Raw genomic sequence first — 20,596 nt, forward strand, 5'->3', positions numbered from 1 at the left:
TTCTTGCCTTGTGCGCTGGCTAAGGAAATACCAAAGTGGGATCCGTTTTACGATTATGGCATCATTTGGGATAGCATGCACGCTCAGATTCCGCACTGTAGTACATTTGCAGCAAAATCACGAGTTTGGGATATTGAGATGACAGGCACAAAAGAGGTCCTTGTGTCTGCCATTTTCGGGTTTCTTTGTTGTTTTTTTTCTCTTTAAAATCAGATATTTGAGTGCATTTTTTTTAAACGTTAAACGACCACCCAGCCGAAAAAACTCATTAAAAACCAATTGGAAAATTTCCAATTGGGAACCAGTTAGGTTTTCGGACTCCAATTGGACGGTGCCAACTGGTGCCCATTAGGTTGCCAATGGGATCCTACTAGGATCCAGTTGGTCTGTAATGGGTTCTCATCAGATTTCCAATGGGGTCCTACTAGTACCCAATTGGTCAGCAATGGGCTCTCATTAGACTGCCAATAGGATCCTACTAAAATCCAATTGGTCTGTAATGGGTTCTCATTAATTTCCAATGGGGTCCTACTAGTATCCAATTGGTCAGCAATGGGTTCTTATTGACTTCCAATAGGATCCTACTAGGGTCCAACTGGTCTGCAATGGGTTCACATTAGATTTTTAATGGGGTCCTACTAGTATCCAATTGGTCTACAATGGGCTCCCATTAGATAGCCAATGGGATCCTATAAGAAAACAATTGGTCAGCAATGGGTTCTCATTAGACTGCAAATAGGTTCCTACTAGGATCCCATTGGTCTGGAATGGGTTCTTATTAGATTGCTAATGAGATCCTACTAGGAAACAATTGGTCCACAATGGGTTCTCATTAAATTGCCAATGGGATTCCATTGAAAAGCTGACGGGTTTTTAAAGGTCACCAAAGGGATTCCACTGGGAAACTGCAGCAAAGCTAAGAGGGCCCCTTTACATCGGCAATGGATCTCGCTAGGAAACCATTGCAGGGACATTGCTTTCTATTTATAGGGAATGGGTTTCATTAAAGACCAATCTGGGTCATTCAGTTCCCACTAAACTACCCTATCAGTACAGGTGCGGATGCAAGGGGGGGGGGGGGGCAACAGGAGCGCCCCCCCCCTCCCCAAAAACAATTCGACCCCCCCTTCTCGTAGGGCAATTTGACATAGGCGGACACCCGGTGCACACGAAAGAATGGGAGAATAGCATCCTTACAAATTCCCCCCCCCCCCCCCCCCCCCCCCCAAACGGAGTTCTGGATCTGCCCCTGCAGGGGTCCAGTTAGTCATTTGGACCCATGTAGACGTAGCATGCTCGAATAATCACAGCAATAGTGGGTGGAACAGAAACCTTCTTGTACTTTATTTAAGCTGTGGCTGCTGCTGTTGGTGACCTCCGTTCCTAGAATAAATAAGGCTACAATAAATTGCAAACCAAAGTGGGTGTTTGAGTGCTATTTGCCTTAAAACTGAAGATATTCATACCTTCTTCTCTACCCTGTGTCTTCATCTCGCATGGCTGCTTCTGCAGCAGCAGCTTCTTCAGCCCTAGAATGACAAATAGCCTTAATAAGAGAAGAGAAATTTGTTCGAAATGTTGCATGAGCATTAAATGTATCAATAACGCACCTCTTCGCCCGCCTCCTCAAGTCTCCAATTTTCTCATTGATGAGGTCTGTCACCTTCTTCTTTGACTCCTCAGATGCCAGGTTCTCGGGCATCCCCATTTCCCGAAGCCGCCTCTTGTAGCAGTCTGGAGCAAACATACAGTGCACAACAGTACAGCTAAGTTAAGGTGAAAAAAAAAAAAAAAAAGACAAATTGTGAATCATAAGATCTCTTCAAACTGAGCAAGCTGCACCAAAAATTGGCTTTTGGCGCAGTCTTGGCACAGATTGCCCCAATTTCTATTAAATGTAGCAGGGTTAGCCTCTTGGTGCAGCAATTGCATTGCTGTATGAAACAAACATGCATGACCACAAATGAAATCGGGCGTATACCTTGGATGACTGCAAGCTTGTTAGGCGAGATCGGCCGTTTCTTTGGCTGGTTGGGGAACCTTGGGCTGTGCCTGCCTAGCAACAAAATAAATCAAGAACTAATTATGCACAAGAACCTGTAATCAATGCTGAACAGTGTATAAGCTGAAACTACAAAGCATATTAACTTGAACTTGCCAGTGATAACTCTTTAATTTAAGACAATGAATGGCTTGAACAAATTGCAAATACACCCTCTGCTTCAGGCTTCTGCAGCCACCACTATCTGGAACGGCTAAATTGAGTGGGCAGTTAACATACTTTCTTTCATACCATTACTGTCCCTTGCAAGAACTACCGCTGTATGCTTCTATCAATTTGGGTATAGCAAAGAAAAAAAAAAGTAGCCATTCATCACTGTGCTTAAAGCCATTGCGTAGCAGGGGGTAAGAGCACCTCCCAAAGTTTTAATATATATAGGAGGTAGCTAAAATTAACAACCTGTCACTAAACATTACTAGGCCAATATCTTGCATGTCAGTCTGCCGAGTGCCATACTTCTAGGTGGATTGTATAGTTTGTTGTACTGCTTTTTTTTTATAATCTACAAACAAGCAACTGACCACAAAGAGATGAAAGCGGGCAATTTTTCTTTCTTTGCACTTGGGCTAATATGCTAGTCTAGAGTGTTCTTTACGTTTTAAGAAAGACAATGTGTCGGTCGAAGATTAACCACAATCTTGTCAATTTTCGAAAAGCAGGGGTAATACAAACACCAAAGGAGTTCTTCGGGCATTTAGCAAGGACCTTGGAAATGCCATTGAAGGCACGAGCATGCCATTGAGTTTACAGCCAACCAGTTTTAAGAAAAAAAGAAATAACTCGAGGCTGTGCTTCCTAAATATGCGCCTTGCAGTGAACAAAAACAATCGCCAGCACATTTTCTGCAATTAGAAAGAGCAAGGTTATCGTGACCTTAACTACTTTTTGAAGGATATGACTGGGGAAAAGACCTGGCTTCTATGCCAACTTTAAAGGGTTTAACTTGTAACTCATGCCCATCTCTTTTGTTCATATTTCATCACCATGTTTTACTTAAGTCATGACTACTAAAGCCCTTTTTTCTCTTTAACCATATCCCAACAAGTGTCTTGTTCTTGGTGTTTATGGCCCTAGTCGCAAAAACCCAATCCAAATCCAAGACTTGGCACAATACTTGTGATTCACAAAAAAGGCTACTATTTTATTTAGTTTAACATTGGATGTTCCTTTTTTTTTTACTCTCTAGTGGTTCATTCTTCTAAGCACTCGGGCCGCACACGGTTAGCCCAGCCATCACAAAAAAATTTCTTTAGTTTACTGCTCGTTACACAAAAACCACCTTGCAAAACGAGGCACCCAAATAATTCAGAACCTTTCTATGGCAACCGACTACAGGGGCTCCTGTGTAAGCTTGGCCTTTCACTCCTCTGCATCAACTATCACAACACCTGTTGAAAGAATGCCATGCACCTGTAAAAGCTTGATTATTGAGCACCCACAAAATTAAGAATACAGCTTACCTTTGGCTGATCTTGCCATCAGTTCCTGTGACCCATAAAGAGCCAAGGCCAGCTCCTTCACAAAGATGGAGGTCTTGGCACATCCCTGAACGTCCTCCCATGCCTGTGATGCCAGAAAGATCCCTCTTCCAAGGTCTACCTGTAAAAGAAATTTATAAAATGTAACTAGACAGTTTATACAGAAATGACTGGCAAAAACTGTAGCTTCTGATTGGGAAGTGAATTTTTGTAATGAATGAAGGATTATAAATTTTAAATTATGTTCACAAATATGAAATCAATGAGTGAGTCAGAATTAGCAAATTGGCAGGAGTTAGTAGATTGACTGCAGAACATATTTTCTTTATGAACAAGACATGAGATGCTTCATTATAAGATTAAGCTATAAGCACTGTTCAAAACTTGGCAACAGAAAGCTGTCTATACCATGTCTTCCTTGGCGGTCATAAGTGAGTCGTCATCCCGACAAACACTCAGTGGGGCGTCTTTCGAAGGCTGCAGCTCACCGAGGCACCTTCTTTTGGGCACTGCTGTAATCAAGCAGAGGGACTATGAAACAATGGGCATTTTCTGAAATGTTGGGCACCATCTATCGGCAAATCAGGAAGAAGTCGTAGTTGATGCAACTAAGACTGTAATCTTGCCGCAGTCGGAGATTAGTAATAAGGCATGCTAAAACTGTTCTAAAATGTGCAGCACCCTTCCCATTACAAAATGTAGCACCCTTCCCATTACAAAATGTAAGCTGAGCGAACTGTGCAGGCCTGGCTTTAGCATACGGCAAAGGTAATGGGAGGGAGAACTTATGTGAGCGGGCAAGGGGAAAGTGAGCGACTGTGCTTAAACTCCCTATTCTTACTTTTTCCACATGCTTGATCCTGTGCAAGTGAGAAGGAACCTACAGTTGCTCGCGTGCGACATGTTGGGATCTTTAGTCTAGTAACACACTACACTACCCCCGACAACTATTACTGGCCACCAATATGAAAACATGTGCATCACTAAGAAATTTAAATTAGTCACATCTGTTGCTGCTAGGCATAGGCAGCCTTGGAGGTTACAATATGGCTGATTGACCTATAGCTAAGACGTCACATTCGTTGGTCGTCGTTGGGGTTGTCGTTGGTAATACTAACTGGTACATGAAAAACCTTGCAAACAAGGTTTTCTTGGTAAATGACTATCTTATAACAATAGCCAAACTCTTGGGTGCGTAGATGCTGGGAACTTGCTAGCAAATAGTATACAAGCTTCAGTTGCCTCCTGCCTCCCACAAAATCCCTGGTATCACAGGTTTCACTGGTACAAAAACACCCCCCTCCCTTTCCTCTCTGTAGAAATCACAAATGGTGTAGTTTTTTTATAGTGACAAGCATGGTGAGAACTCGAATCCCTAACAGTTAATACAACAAAAGCCCACTCTTCGTAGGCTTTTGTTGTGATCAAGAGACACAATAACCCACCCCAGAACACAAGATAACATTCTCTTCTGTCAATACTCAGATTTTAAAGAAAACAAGGGTGACCTCTTAGCAGCACTAGTGACCACACATTCAGCTATGCCCATGTAAAGTATGATGGCAATCTTTCTTTTTGTGTGGTCATTGTGTTGATATTTCAAGTCTTTCTGATAAATCTGAATTGCAAAAAATGTTTCCAGAGAGTATTTTTTGGATTTATCTGAAAAAGTGGAGCTTTACCTATGATTGAACATTCACATAACAAATTAGCTTGAACATTTCCTGCATACTGACCACTCTCATCAAGGCCGACCAAGGTTTGTCTTGGTGAAGACGCTGTGCTCATGAGATGACTTGCTTGGTGTGGTCTTCCATTATCTGAAACACATCAACCAATTGAACTTGTGTGTAGTATCCAAAAAGGTGAATGCACTACCAAACAATTAAATAATCACACGGACATACAAATGACATCATAAAATGACCAAAGAAAAAAATATGAATTTTGTATTAGTGCCCATAAACATACAGATGCAGTGAGAGCAGAAATGGCGCATTCACGGCATCACTTCGCTCACTCGAAATATACTGTAGGCCATTGCAACTCAAGAAGGTAGGGTGAGGGAAATGAAGGCTGGGGAGGAGGGAACAGACGGAATGTTGGAGAGAGGGGGAAACCTCCTCCTCTTTCCAGTGTTCCACCTGCTTCCTTCTCCTCGCCCTACCTTCTTGAGTTGCAACGGACTATAGTATGCTATTAGTTATTCCCCATCTTACAACTCTTCGATCGAAATGCTTGTGATTGTAGTTGTATCATACCTTCCATTTCTTTCAGCAGCTGGTCTTGAAGTCGCATGTTCAGGCCCCTTACTTGCACCAGCTCCTCCTCTTTTTGGGCCAGCTGTTTTTCTAAGCTTTTGATGTGCCTTTTGTCTTTGGTGTGCCTCTCTAATTCTTCTTGGCCCTGCCTCGCTGCCTCCCGCTCCACGTTCTGTTCTAAGTTGGCACTGTCCATTTTTTTCCTTTTTTTTTCCAAAAGCCTTAAGAGGCTTGCTTTCCCGGATGTCTCCTGACGCTCCTTCATCTGCTTCTATATCATAAAAAAAAATTTAAGGAACGTTAACACCATATACTGCTAGTGTGATCTAACATGCAAATCCTAAAAATCAGTAAATCACCTTTTCTTGTCTCTCTGCGTCCTGCTTTTTCTCGGGGACTTCATCCTCAGAGGATTCTGAATGCAATACTTTTTTAATCCTTATTCGTTTCCTTGCCATCTTTGCAGCAACGTCTTCCTTGGAAACTGTAAAAAGAAAAGGAATGTACATTGCACATGGAAGTGTGCTTATATAGGGGGTATTTTCTTAACGCCAAATGTGTGCCTAATGTTCACAACGCATGCTTAGAACGACCATTGACTGTATGTTCCAAAAGCCTTGTCCGTCTGTACAGTCGGGGACAAAAGTCTCCAGGACACGCAAGCTGCGACTGAAATGCATTGCTCTGCCATCTGCCGGCGGGTCGCCTGGTTTCGAGATCACAGAGAAGCGCAAGCGCGTCCTACTGTGCCTGCCAACATGTGCGCTTTCCCGCTCTTCTGCGGCGCGGCTCCCAACTCGGAGTCGGGCGCGTGGTACCGCTTCTGAGATAGCGCTTACTGACATGGCACCTATAGCTTATCTGAGCGATAAGCTGAACTGGTTATAAAGCAACGTGCGCTGACACGGCGAAATGCGGCGAAATGACCCAGGCGGTATCTCGAGTTTCGGAGTGTGTAGCCGACGCTTGTCAGCCGCCAGCGCTATCTCCGAGGCGGTATTACGCGCCCGATTCCGAGTTAAGCGCCGTGCTGCAGAAGAGCAGGAAAACACACATGTTTGCAGGCAGAGTAGGACGCGCATGCGCTTTTGTGTGATCTCGAAACCAGGCGACCCGCCGGCAGATGGCACAGCAATGCCTTTCAGCCACAGCTCGCACGTCCTGGAGACTTTTGTCCCAGAAAATCATCAAATTTTGCGAAAATCAAATGATTTTCGCAAAATCATCAAATAGCATTCCAATTTTTGGGCTATGTGGCGTTAAAACTCACTAAATGGACAGGAAATAAAATCAACACACATATTATTGCCTTAATTTTTGGCAAAATAAGCGCAAAGTAAAGCAATGTTTCCTTCTTCTTTTTTTTTTTTTTTTTTGAGAGAGGAAAAGTTTTGTTTATTATTTTTTTTATTAAAATAAGGGTGCGTCTAGGCACTCTTCCAGAGAGGGTTCAAGTGTCGTCCGAAAAAAAAAAAAAAAAAAGACTTGGCCCTATCGTACACGATCAAAAAAACTGCGCCGACTTTACTCAACATGATTAACAATTTAATCAAACGTTTCGTCTCCCATGCGGGAAACATCGTCAGTGAAACCTTCAAGCAGGAATGATCATTATGACTCCCGGCTTTTAGAATATTTTTGCACCCATCGTGCACGCAGCTTCGCGGCATCCAACCGGCAACCTGAGGCCCGCTGTTCGACTTTTTTTTTTGAGCGATAATTGTAAAAAAAGAAATTACGTAAATATCACTAAATGTTCAAAAAAAAAATGGCTACTCGGGATTAAACCTGGGTCCGCTCAACACGTCCGCTGCGCATGAAGCGGACAGGTTTCCCCTAAGGTTCCCTACAACTACAAAAAAAACTTATTTTGACAATTCGTTTTATACGAGACTTTCGGACGGCACTTCAACGTGCGAGTAGAGTGCCGTCGAACGGCACTCTAGACTCCACGCACTTCTGTGTTAGGGTTAACGATCGCACACATCGCATGCTAAAACTGGTAGCAACATTTACTTAACGCTAAAAAGACCATTTGCAACCCATAAGTCAGATTCTTTCACTAAAAAAATAAGGAATGTCCATTTACCTCCCAAGAGTAGAATTCTCGCTTTGTAATAACTTTCTTGGTCGTCTTCGTCGTCGCTGTCGCCATCCCCGCATGTCCAACGGACGGAATATTTCGCACGATCATCGAAATCATTTAGTCCTTTTGGTTTGAAGTCCTTGACGTAGGAAACCGGCACAATTGCCTGACAGTGGTCGTCTTCGTACCGTACGCACGCGTGCGTAATCATCCTTAACAATAGCTCACGAAAACGAACAAGGAACGGGGTACAGGCACATACGAAGTAAGAACAACGCGCGACACGAAATGCGTAACCGGATTGGATTGGATCCGCCTTCGAGTTGAACCGAACCACTGCGGCATTCTTGTAGGCATCTTATTTTATTTATCAGTATAACTTTTATTAAACATGCGATGATTCTTTTTAAGAAACTAGCATTATTATTAAGAAGTTTTACCGTGTAGTCTGTACCAACCACTGATCTCACCAATAATTGTTGGGAGCACTTGGATTCAGTACCATTGCAGTTAACATCACGCCAGGACCATGGCTGCCATGGCCACGAGCATGTGCCGTACCACGAGCGCACGAGTACGAGGGCACGAGGGGCCCACCACCCGCTAGCATCAACGTTGGTCTGTGTGTGCGTGTACGAGTGCATGGCGTTGTAGTGCATTCTTGTGAAGTTCATTTAAGAGAGGCGCCTCCTTTCATACGAACAACAGAATGGGCAGAACGGGGGATACACCCCCGCCTTCGTCGTCGGGACGATCTAGCACGCGTCGAAAGAAACGAACACGTTACAAGCAGCATTTATATCCCGGGTCCCAAGAAACAGTCCCGCGGTCGACGTGGTATGCACGAAAAAAACAGAAGTCTTCTGAAGTTGAAGAGGTACGTATATAAATAACTTTTAACGACGTTTGCTGAATGCATTCAGTCCCGGATGTCTATGTACCGGCACATCGGTGTATCGGTGCGCTTCATACAAAGCACGGATGCGGTTCCTAATCTCGATTCAACACTGCTAGCGCTGAGTTAGCGCTGCGCTATATGGCATAGATAAATGAGAAACATTGCAGCCAACAAAAGAAGCATTGAAGCTACCCCCAATAAAGAATATTATGCGCTGAGATGGACCGCAGAAATCGGCGACCTGACGCGTTAACTAGTACCTTTCCTCACATATTTTACTGGTCACATTTATACGTTCAAATTTCATTCAACTTCGAGTAAAAAAAATTATATATAATTTTCTTTTTTGAAAACAGGGCACTTACATTTTTCTTTTTTTTTTTCCTTTTTTTTTTTTTTTTGTACTCTGGAGTTTATAATATTTAAAAATTTGAGGCACAAATAGGACACATTTGCAAAGTTTCTACTTGATGCATTAAGTTATAATTTTTGTGGGCCATTAAACTTAGCTTAACTTTGTACTTTGCCGTAGCAAGGGGAACAGCTTTGTCATGTCAGCAGATGCACTTAAAAAAATATATCGGCACATTCTGGAAGTGTGTCGACCACACAGTATATATGTTTTGCAATACAGCTAAGTAAGGCCCTAAATATAATGCATAAACAATTTTGAACCCAAGTGGATTTGGAGGGAAGTGTGCTAACAAACCATATTTAATTATTCAGACTGATCCTACTCCTGCTTTGTTTTAGGCACCTTCTGAACCACAAGCTGGCTCGTCACGGGCTAGTAATGAGCGAGCACAAAGTTTGAACTTTGGTTACGACAGCGACTCTGTGAGCGACCCTGTAAGTATATTCTTAAAAATATCTAGCTGCTGATCTGTGTAAACGATTTGCACCCACGTTTGATACTTTTTAAGTTTTAGGCTGAATTACTTTTAGTGCGAGTGAAACCGAAATGACAACACCCCTTCTGTTTTGTTTTAGATGCCGTTGAGAATGCAGTCACCCTCCTTGCCTTGCTCTGGTAGCGAGCATGCAGACAGTTTGAACTCCAGCTACAGCAGTGACTCTGTGAGTTACCCTGTAAGTATATAGTTTCAGGCTGAATTGCAGTCAGTATGATTGAAGCTAAAATAACAACATCCCTTTTTGCTTTGTTTTAGACACCCTTGAGGTTGCAGGCACCCTCCTCGCCTGACTGTGGTAGCGAGCATGCAGACAATTTGAACTTTAACCTCAGCAATGACTCTGAGGATGATCTTGTAAGTATGCTTCTTTGAAAATTATTGCATGGTATACACCAGTGACTTGTAGTAATGTTAGAGATTCTTTTAGGTTTCAGGCTAAATTAACATAAATATAATTAAAATGGCACGACTGCACCTCATCTCATTTTTTTTTGGCCATTTTTTATTCTTTTGGAAAGCATAAAGAACAGCAAGCATACCTACCTCCAGTAGGGAGCATGCAATAAGTCAAAGTCTAACTACACAACTGGTTCTAAAAATGGTCTTATATATTCTTAGACAGTTACCATTGTGGATCCCCAATTATATTATTTACAAATTTTATTATTCTCCCATGATGAAAGCAGCATGCTTATTAAACCATTTTCTTGCTTTGTGGTAGGTGTCCTCAGAACAGCAAGAGCTCAGTGGTCACACCTCTAGTGCCGAGCATTCACAACTTTCAGATACCAACTACGACAGTGACTCTACAAATGGTGGTGTAAGTATATTCTGGAAAATAGTTACATCACACATATTGTATAGCTAGAAGAAGAAAAATATGAAAAATACTGCAGAGCCTTGAAGCGGGTGGTTCAGACGGAGCTCAGCCCTGAGAAACTATCTATTACTGAAACATCATCTGCTCTCTTGAGGTTTACCCAACCCAATGCTTCCTTCTCTTCTTGTAGAACATTATAATACCTGAGAAGCCTGTCTTATCGCGTGTTTTTCTCCACCCTGCAAGTTTTGTAGAGTACTATCAAAAACACAGAGTGAAGCACTCGGCAGGAAAGGAAAAGTTCTACCTTTCTAAATAGTCGTCGTGTACCTGCCCCACATGCCTAGTGGAGATCACCTTATCCCCTGGAGTTTATATAAAAGAGCCATGGTCTCTCTTCTCCTGATGGGTTCTATAATGCTGCTCAGAAATTCACATAGGGCATTAGCTAATGTAGGTTAACTGGACAAGAACCATTGTACTTGATGCAACTGCACTGCTTTGTTTACAAATTGAGTTTAAAGTTTGCGTTTCTGTCTGAATCAGGGCCGACACAATGTTTGTCTTTTAGCAATAAGCACTAACCTGGTACCTTTGAAAAGTGTGAAAAATAGGCAAAGGACATATTGGGTACCCTTCCCAAAATTATACACCTACCCAGTGAACAGATGCTCCTCTGCGTTAGCCATTTCTCTAGGTGCACGAGCACTGAGAGGCGAAGCTCCCCCTATTTTTACCTTTTCCGAATTTTTTCCCTTCAAGAGGTATGGGAGCAAGCACCCATACCTCTGGTTTTCAAGATTGATCTTCAAATTTTTCGTCGGAACTTTCTCGATATTTTACACTTGTCACTGTCATTTGACATTTTTATTGTTAGTGAAATGTTACATATGTTGGAAAAACATGTTTGATAATTTAGGGCATTCGAGTGCCCCAGGAAATGTGAATAGTGTAGCACTGATATTTTATTGTCATGATCATATTGTAACAAAGTAAATCACCTTTTTACTTATACAATGCATTGTAACTTTCTCTATTTTTCAGGACTTGCGCACTGAAGATGCTGAGCTGAACGGAAGTGAGCACCCCACGATGCAAGCTCCTGCGGACGACGGTGCAACATTCTTTGCAGATCTCTTTAAAGAGATTATCAAGGAACAGGTCGTAGTGTCAAAGGGAGAACTTTTGCTGATGGTTTTGAAGTATGCTGTGAGTAGCAACCTCACTTTTACAGGTCTTTCTAACCTCCTGAAAATGGTGAACTCTATGTTCAGCCAGCCTGTTTTGCCCGAGTCGCGTTATATGATTTCCCAGGTGCTGAAGGACACCAACAGCGATCTCACTTTTCATTTTTACTGCATTCACTGTTTTTTTTACGTCGGACTACTGGAGGACTGCTCTTCATTTACATGTCCGCATTGCACCCGTGTATGCAAGGTGTCAAGCCTGTCCGAGGCACCTTTCTTTGTGACGCTTGACATCCGCTCGCAACTGCAGGATATTTTGAAGTCTGGAGATTTCTTAGATTTAACTCAGCCTCTTCCTTTAGATGACACTCTCACGGACATTACAGATGGGGAAATGTACCGGTCATTTGTCAAGGCTACTGCCAAATATGGTCACAGAGTAAGCATGACGCTGAACACCGATGGGGCTCCAGTGTTCTCATCTTCATCCACTGCAATCTGGCCCATCCAGCTCACCATTAACGAACTTCCTGCTCCAGTTCGTATGGGCAAGCTTGTGCTGGCAGCTCTGTGGTTCGGGAAATCGAAACCGAAGATGGATGTATTCCAGAATGTTTTCGTGGATCAGGTAAACAACTTGTCCGTAGAGGGGTTTAGTTTGTTTTATAAAGGTGCCACTGAAACTTTCAAAGCATTTTGTATATGCTGCGCTGTTGATTCAGTGGCCAGAGCCCCCATGCAAGGCATCCTCCAGTTCAATGGGTATTATGGATGCAATTGGTGTTTGCACCCTGGAGAGCGGCATGGGGGTTCTGTCAAGTACCCTACCCTGAAAGACGACCCTCCAGAGAGGACGGAAATACAAATGATTGCAGACATGGAGGAGGCACTTGACACTGGGACGGTAGTTAGAGGAGTCAGAACTGCATCTCCCTTAATCAACCTGGAACATTTTGACATAGTCTGCGGGTTTGTCCCAGACTATATGCATTGTGTTCTCTTGGGGGTGGGGCGCCAGTTTCTTGAGTACTGGCTCGAAGCCACAGGAGAGAAATTCTACATTGGGAACAGAATTGCTGAACTTGATCGGAAGCTGCTGGCAATGAGGCCGCCAAAGGATGTGAGGCGAATGCCACGATCCCTAAAGGAAAGAAAGTTCTGGAAGGCGAAAGAGTTAGAGAACTGGATCCTGTACTACAGTGTGCCGGTGTTGGATGGCCTTCTGCCAAATCAGTATCTCCGGCACTGGGCACTTTTGGTAGAATCCTTGCACGTCATGTTAGGAAAAAAGATCCCCGTCTCGGATATTGATGCAGTTGATGGGATGATGCTCGAGTTTATGATTACCACCCAGCTTTTGTATGAAAAACAGAGCATGACATACAACCTGCATCAACTTGGACATCTTGTTAAAAGTGTCCGCCTCTGGGGACCCTTATGGTCCCATTCTGCTTTTCCTTTTGAATCGGGAAATGGCTTCCTTAAATCTCGTATCAAAGCTTCTAACGGAATCCCGCAACAGATCTGTCGAGCAATGGCACTTCAGACTGCTGTGTGCAAATTGAGTGAGCAAACTGTCAATGCCAAGGTTTCACAGTATTGTAACTCACTGGATCTGAACGTAACTCAGAAGACTATGCTAGTGTCAGGGGAAGGAGTGCGATTTTTTGGCAAAGAAGCCCCATATGTTACGTTTCGTGGTCCTCTCCGAAATTCTCCGGCATTTTCTTCTCGGGCTGTCGAGTTTCAACGCGCGATCAAAGACAAGTCCATTCTGACAACTTATTCCTACAGCCTTAACAAGAAAACTAACAACTCTTTTGTCGAACTTGCAGATGGAACATTTGGCAGGATTGAAAAGATAGTTTATGACACTTCCACATTTGTCATCCTGACACCCCTAAAGTGCTTGCCAGCCCCATACTTCCCAGTGTCTCGAAAGAATCATTTTCATCGGGTGTCAGGAGATCATGCATATGCGCAAGTTGTCCCCATCTCTGAAATCTCAAACGTGTGCACATATGTGATGTTACGGAGCAAGTTCATTGTAGCTGTTCCCAGCGCTTTGACATTCTAAATCGTGAAAAGAAAGCATGAAACATAAGCTGGCATTGGGAAGCAACATAATTCTTTTTTTTATTACCGTAGAATACCGCACATCCGCCCAGTCCACATTAAGCGCCCATTCCCAAATTTGTAAGATCTGAGAAAATATGCACATACATTTATATGTAAAATTGATGACCAGACAAGCGCCCATCCCCCATTTTTTTGTGATTATCTCCAATGTTTGAGTGGGCGCTTGCCCAGTATTTTACGGTAGTTGTGTTCATCCTAACATTTAAAGTCGTTCATGCCATATTTTGTGCTGAAAGTAGTCGTTTCTTGGAGATTTTTTTATTTATCGATTTCTGACGTCGTATAGGCACATAGTGACACGTCTTTCATGGTTACAGCAAACTACTGAGTTAATTATCAATCTTCTAGAGATTATCACCAGAAAGGATTGACCTTCGCATGCCATACAGTTGAGCCGGTTTGTGGGTCAAAACACTGTAAATGCCCTTTAACTTAAAGGAGTTGTGCAACAATTTTAGGGCTTTACTTAAATAATTGTGGAAGTTGATGCCTGACACTTCTGAAGTGAACTACAGAAAAAGATTTTGCCTGGATACCCTAGCTTTTATTTAAAGAAATGAAAAGGATCAAGGTTTTTGCCACCTTTCAACTCGTACGTCGTCTTCCGGGTCACGTGCGCAGTGATGTTGATGGTGTAGGCGCGGGTTCTGCTAAAGTTCTCTCTTTAGAGCCATCAGTGAGCAGCGAGAACTCATCCGCTTGTGACCGCGTGACCACGTGCTGGCGGGCGCCGCGCGAACAATACAGTGAAAGGAGGAAAGTCTCATCCGGGTCCGGCCATACCCGTCCAGCCCTGTCCCCCTCCAGCTTCTGTCGGCTGTTCGCGGTAGCTTATAGAGCTGACGGTTTTGTGGACCTATATAGGATAGCTGGCGCCACTAAACCTCCGTATAATAAGAGTTTTGTCTATGATACCAGGTTTTTGATGCATTTATATCTATGTTGGAACGATATAGAAAAGTTACCTTTTATCGAGCAGGTATTCAAGTAACTTGGTCTTTCTACAAGATTCTCCATTGACGTCATGCCGCGTGTTTCTCATGGCCGCCGCTCGCGGCTGCAGGTCAGGGAATATTCTCAGTTTTGCCTCACTATTACGCGGCGGAATCGCAACATTTCGATGAAAGGAGGTGTGTTTTCTGTCATTTGTGACAAGGTGAACAATATCAAAAACAGAAGATGCCAATTCTTTCCACGTTAAAATCGTTGCACAGCTCCTTTAAAAATTCAAATCCCATCTCCTCTCATCCTGTGCTACTTTGCATACCTTCTTGATCATATTGTCAAAGTTTCATACCATTAATATAAATATTTTATTGCACAACTAATTTTTAAAAAAAATGTTCCAATTCAGTTTCCACTCCTTGTTTCTGAATTGCTCATATTTGCATCTGAATAGATAATAGTCAGTGTAGATTGTCACGGTTGTCATTCAATCACACATTATTACTGGTTGATCAGTGGTCATTGTGCTTACATGCCAGAGCTTGGCAGCCTGTGTAGGGAAAGTTTGTGCTGCAAACCTTTAAATAGAAGTTCTTTTCTTACTCCTGCCTCTTTTGATTAAGAGGGGTGTTGTACACTGCATTTAGGCAATCCCTACTGTGTGATACTCGTTAAAAACACCAGGTTACCTTTACCGCTTCACTGCCTGAATTGCCACGCCACAGTGATTTTGTCAAATGCTAGTTGAAGGCATACTAACTTCCCGCTGTCTAAAACAGGATGTCTACCAAATTACTTCTTTCAAATTCCTTGACATTTCCAGGTTTTTCTGACTATTTCAGTTAGATCCTCGACCATTACTTTTATCGAAGGAGTGCTCTTTTGACCTAAAAGTACGACTTTGACATACTATTCGTCTTAGAAATCAATAATGGCTCTTCCTTCTTAACCAGATGGTTGCTTGTTGTTTAGTGATATTTTGGGCAATATTACTTACCGCAGCCGTACAACGCGCAGCCATCGGGCTTCATTGCACATTGCTGTGGCACTTGCATGGGTCATTTTCCTGATTTAGCGAACGTTTTTTACAATTCCCTGATAATTCTGACTTTTCCAGATAAGCAAAAGTCTCTGACAGTTCTAGATTTTCCAGATTAGTAGACGCCTTACTAAACATATGCAGTATGAACTCGTTAAAACAGACCTGGTTACAACAGACATTTGGATATAACATATTGCTTTCGGAAGTTTGGTTAATTTGCCTGTCTGTACCCTTGGTTCAACTTCATATCTGGATACAGCATACTCCTTTTGCAGCAGACTGAAATTTTGGTCACTATCAAGGTCTTTTTAACCAATTTAGATTGTATGCAACATATTTGACTTCGACATCACAATGCCATAGCTTCATGGACTTAAACCAGCTGTGACTATGTCAAAATGTTCCTGGGAGTCCCTTCATAATGATTAAAAGTTTAGTAAATACCCCTCCTACTTTCGGTTTCGGTTTAGACGGGTGCTGCACCAGCATGCACATTACGAGTCACCTTCTGTCATGCTTGCTAGAAGATGAGAGTCACAGCAGCTCTCTTTTATTTAGATGGTGGCTTGCATCACTAATGACGTTTCGGCAGTGCTGAGAAGTACTTTACCTAGAATTCTGCGCATTCGCTCACTCCACATTAAGCGTCCATTACCAGATTTGCAAGATCTGAGAAAATACGCACTGTACATTTATATGTAAAATCTATGACTGGACAAGTGCCCATCCCCAATTTTTTTGCGCTTACCTCCAAAGGTTCAGTGGGCGCTTTCCCAGTATTTTACGGTATGTACATTATACATAAAGTATAATGTACATGATTTAACACTCCTTATACCCTCTTCGGTGCAAGCAGTGCTAAATGAAGAAGTCAGAGAGACTTCTGAATTCGGCGCAATTTTCGAAAATAACTATACTCTGTGGCCACTTGGCTTTATCCAACATTTGCCGCCATTTCCAAAAATAACTGATGCACCCCTGATTACCCCTGGAGCAATGCGTACCAGTTAACAAAAAACACTAGGGAAATGAAAGGGTGTCATGAAAGATTGTATAAAAAAATGCTTGTACTTTACAATTAAAGTGCATTGTATTTATAGTACTTTACTTCAAATACACTATATGCATGGTACTTCATTTACCGCTTTACTTAAAGTGCATAAGCTCTCATTCACTTTGTACTGTACTTCAAGTACTTTTTAGATGTACTTTACCCAACACTGCATTTCAAGCAATGTTACTCAGCGTGGTTGTTCCGATGCACGACTGCTGGGCTTTAGTGTACACCGCACAACGACTTTTACGGGTCATTTCCCCTGATAATTCCTGGTATTTCAGAATAGTACACATCTTGTAGTTGGAGTTCCCTAGCCATATCTTCATGTGTCAAATAAGACAGAGCTGCGACTACATCGTAATGTTCATGAGAGTGTCTGAATTCTAAACAAAGCCACGCTTAGCACATACATGTTACTTTGTGGCAAATGCTAAATAGACCTTTTCCATAACTTGTGCTTGTAAGTGCTACTCCTGATGCTTCAAGAATGTGAGGCAAGTGTAATCTCACAAATGAGTGTGCCTGATGTATTCTAACACTTTTTATTTGTATGTTGTGTTATAGATAAAAAAATGTATGTTATATATTATGCTTTGTTCGTGCACTAGGCAGTAAGTATTCAATTGTTCTAAAGGTCTGATTTATGTATGCTTTGTTGTATGATACTCATGACCCTTCTAATGGGTAAATTACAAGTTATATGTAACCTAGAAGTGTTCTTCAAGACTTGAGGTCTAATCTGTTATCTTGCTTTATTTAAGTATAAAACTGCCTGTTCCCCTTTGAAATAAAGCTCTGTGATAAATTGCTCTCGTGTCCGTAGCACTTTTTTTATGAGCGAGATTGCAACTCTGATGCTACTTTCTGTGACAAAGTTTCTACAGCATTCAACCATTTGTAAACCTGTATAAACTATTCTTTGTTTTGCAACCTGCTTAAGTTAGGGTTCCACATCTAATAAATGACAAATGTAACTGAATTGTTTCAAATATTGAACCATCTATAAGCTATTTCATGCCAAATGCCCTTAAATTAGAATCTTTAAGAATACAGTTTGTTTTTAACTGATATTTTCTTCATTTCATTCCGGCTATTATTTTGGGCACTGGTGCCAAATGCAAGACTTTCTCTTTATTTTTCATTTTTAACCAGATAGTTCAATTTTTATTTGGAACCTTATTGAGATGCCAGCTGAAACCCATTAAATCTCCAGTTGGAACCTAGTGAGAAAACAGGCTGAAACCCATTGCATTTCCAGTCGGAACCTATTGAGGTTCCAGCTGACGTCCATTGAATTTCCAATTGGAACCAGTTTAGCTTCCAATTGGAGATGTGCCAGTTAAGCTTCCAATTAAATCCCATTGGTTCCAGTTAGTGCCAATTGGAAGTCCCATTGGAACCAGTTAGTGCCAGTTGGAAGTCCAATTGGAACCAGTTAAGCTTCCAATTGGAAATGTTTTGCCAGTTGGAACCAGTTAAATCCCATTGGTTCCAGTTAATACCAATTGGAATTCCAATTGGAGTTAATGAGATTTTTCAACTGGGCAATCAAGCGTTCGGGAACTCCTCAAGACGTTTTGGACCTTGCGCATGCAACTTCGTAAAATGCACAGTTCAAGTAACCATATTTCAGAAAATCATCAAAATTCGTCGGGTCATTATCTACCGCGAAAGCACTTCCATAGGATTTCATGATTTCATCTCATAGTCAGTTAATTTGTCCTTTGATAGAAGCTTCCCATGTGAAGTAAAATCACTAAATGATGAGGGCAAACGTAGGGGTTCAGGCAATCAACCCAACCATTTTCGATGCCTTGTAATTTAATAAAACAGACAGACAGCAGTCACATATTAATCTGGCCATCAATTCCAAGCACTGACCTTGCTGAATCAACAGCCATATTTATTCTCTAATCTCATGTCCACATCTTATACACCTGAACAGCGTGTCCCCCCCCCCCCCCCCCCCCCCTCCCCAAAAAAGGTTAGTGTTTTTCCCACCGCAGAAATGAACCATGCATCGCCGAACGGTCATTCTCCACCCAAAATCAGGGTTCTCCCCAAAGTGGGCGGCAGTGGTTTTGCCACCCACCAGTCTGGCTGACTGTCTACCTCTATATTTAGCCTCCGCTGGACAAAAATACTGATTTTGTAGATGCACGACAGCCCAGATTGTTGTGTTTGGCAGACTTGTGTGGCACTATGCAAGAGAACCGCTAAACCCCCTAAACGAAATCAGTCCTGTGCAATAGAGAAAGTTCTGAGAACTCCAATACGCTCTTCCCTCCTAACACCCTGGAAACTTCCAGATGTCCAGATCTTAAGCATTTCTGGAAAGAACCCTGGCCCAAATGTAGCGCCAGGGGTCCGAATAAGATGCCAAAGTTTCAAAGTGATTTTCCGGATATTTCAATGGGAAAATGGGGCCAATTTTAGCTCGTTTTCGTAAACTGGCGCCATAGAGCTCCATGTATTCTAGAACACCATCGGTCGTCATTTTCCTATTCAAAAATTTAAAAATAATGTTTAGCTCTGAAACCTTGGCATTTGGTTCAGATTGCTACCGCTACATTTGGGCAGAAAATGAGCATTTGGCGATGCATAGTTTATTTTTTCAGCAAAAAAAAACACCTTTTAAATTTTATATTATGGACTCGTACGCTGTTAACGAACATGTCAGCATTTGGCCACACCAGGTGTGGGTACTGCACGTGCGCAAAAACCATGTTTGTGTAAAGCTACTGCACAGGCACCTTGCCAACAAAGGTGCCTATATACTGAAAGGTAGCGCAAACCTCATCTCCCATGCTGTTTCCTCCTTTCCACTGAGGCAAATCCTTCCCGCTCAACACTCCCTCCCAGCAGCCGTCCTGACTTCAATGCGCGCCTAGACACACCTAAGCGGGCCCGCTTATAATTGTTTGGAATCATGTGCGGGGGCTTGGCGAAGCTTGTTCTTGAAATACAATGATAACTCTGTTTTACAAAAAAAAAAACAACTAGTGTTTCTGCCGCTTTGTGCCAGAATGGTCACAGATTAATCTGTGTCCTTTAGTCCCTGCTACACAGCTTGGTTTGTCTGAGACTCAACTCCTATGGAAATTCAACGAAGCCACCGGTCTCCAAACAATAGCGAGCCCTATTCTTTAAAGACCGGTGGCTTTGCAATATTTCCATAGGAGTTAAGCCTTTTTCTTTTTATTACTTTTTCCTCGGGTCAGTTTGCTCTTTGCAAATTTTATGGAAAAAATGCACCACCTGTGGGCAACGCTGCACAAAATCGTAGCGCGATAGTTTAAGAAACCGAATTTTGTGGTCGATTTAAAGAGCCTGGCCTCAACTTGAGACACCCGGTGTTTGCACCACACGCAGCACAACAGGGGCTTTAATCTAGACACTTGGCAAAAAATCCGGCGGCTATGATTGGCCGGCGCCGAGGTCAAGTCCGACGTTGGCCAATCACGACTGTCCGATTTCTTGCCAGCTTTTTCACCAAGTGTCCAGATTAGGGTTCCAGGGCGGCATCGCGTTACAAGAAAACAAAAAGCCCACACGGTAATCAGAGGAGCAGCGGGCCCCCTCATGGTGTGGTTTCGAAGCAGACAACAACCAGCTGAAGATAGATTCACGCGTGCTCATGGGAGGTTCGGGTCATGTGTCAAGCCCGATCCAATTGAGGAGATGAAAGCAATCAGATTTTAGCGAGA

At 42.5% G+C, this 20,596-nt stretch overlaps 2 protein-coding genes across 5 annotated transcripts; one reads left to right on the top strand and one right to left on the bottom strand.

Moving 5' to 3' along the window:
- Window positions 1-1,316: 1,316 nt before the first annotated feature.
- On the bottom strand, window positions 1,317-8,207 carry LOC115314648 (BEN domain-containing protein 5). 3 transcript variants are annotated; one of them, XM_029973772.3, is made up of 10 exons: window positions 7,891-8,207; window positions 6,161-6,285; window positions 5,802-6,072; window positions 5,277-5,360; window positions 3,949-4,052; window positions 3,523-3,661; window positions 1,982-2,056; window positions 1,611-1,734; window positions 1,467-1,529; window positions 1,317-1,383 (listed from the first exon to the last, which is right to left on the bottom strand). In XM_029973772.3, the coding sequence occupies exons 1-9, from the start codon at window positions 8,096-8,098 to the stop codon at window positions 1,475-1,477; spliced, it is 1,185 nt and encodes a 394-aa protein (XP_029829632.2). In that variant the 5' UTR covers window positions 8,099-8,207; the 3' UTR covers window positions 1,317-1,383; window positions 1,467-1,474. The 3 variants fall into 3 exon arrangements, with proteins under 3 accessions (XP_029829632.2, XP_029829633.2, XP_040354667.1); XM_029973773.4 differs by having other exon boundaries at window positions 1,317-1,398; window positions 7,891-8,186; XM_040498733.2 differs by having other exon boundaries at window positions 1,467-1,734; window positions 7,891-8,186.
- A 202-nt stretch (window positions 8,208-8,409) lies between these two features.
- On the top strand, window positions 8,410-18,781 carry LOC115314647. 2 transcript variants are annotated; one of them, XM_029973771.4, is made up of 5 exons: window positions 8,426-8,764; window positions 9,539-9,634; window positions 9,776-10,053; window positions 10,421-10,519; window positions 11,564-18,781. In XM_029973771.4, exon 5 carries the CDS (start codon window positions 11,612-11,614, stop codon window positions 13,781-13,783), a length of 2,172 nt encoding a protein of 723 aa, XP_029829631.2. In that variant the 5' UTR covers window positions 8,426-8,764; window positions 9,539-9,634; window positions 9,776-10,053; window positions 10,421-10,519; window positions 11,564-11,611; the 3' UTR covers window positions 13,784-18,781. The 2 variants fall into 2 exon arrangements, with proteins under 2 accessions (XP_040354662.1, XP_029829631.2); XM_040498728.2 differs by having other exon boundaries at window positions 8,410-8,764; window positions 9,776-10,519.
- The last annotated feature ends 1,815 nt before the right edge of the window (window positions 18,782-20,596 follow it).

This window comes from Ixodes scapularis, unplaced genomic scaffold, assembly GCF_016920785.2.
Source record: "Ixodes scapularis isolate PalLabHiFi unplaced genomic scaffold, ASM1692078v2 PGA_scaffold13__105_contigs__length_92229423, whole genome shotgun sequence".
In the NCBI taxonomy this organism is placed as follows: domain Eukaryota; kingdom Metazoa; phylum Arthropoda; class Arachnida; order Ixodida; family Ixodidae; genus Ixodes; species Ixodes scapularis.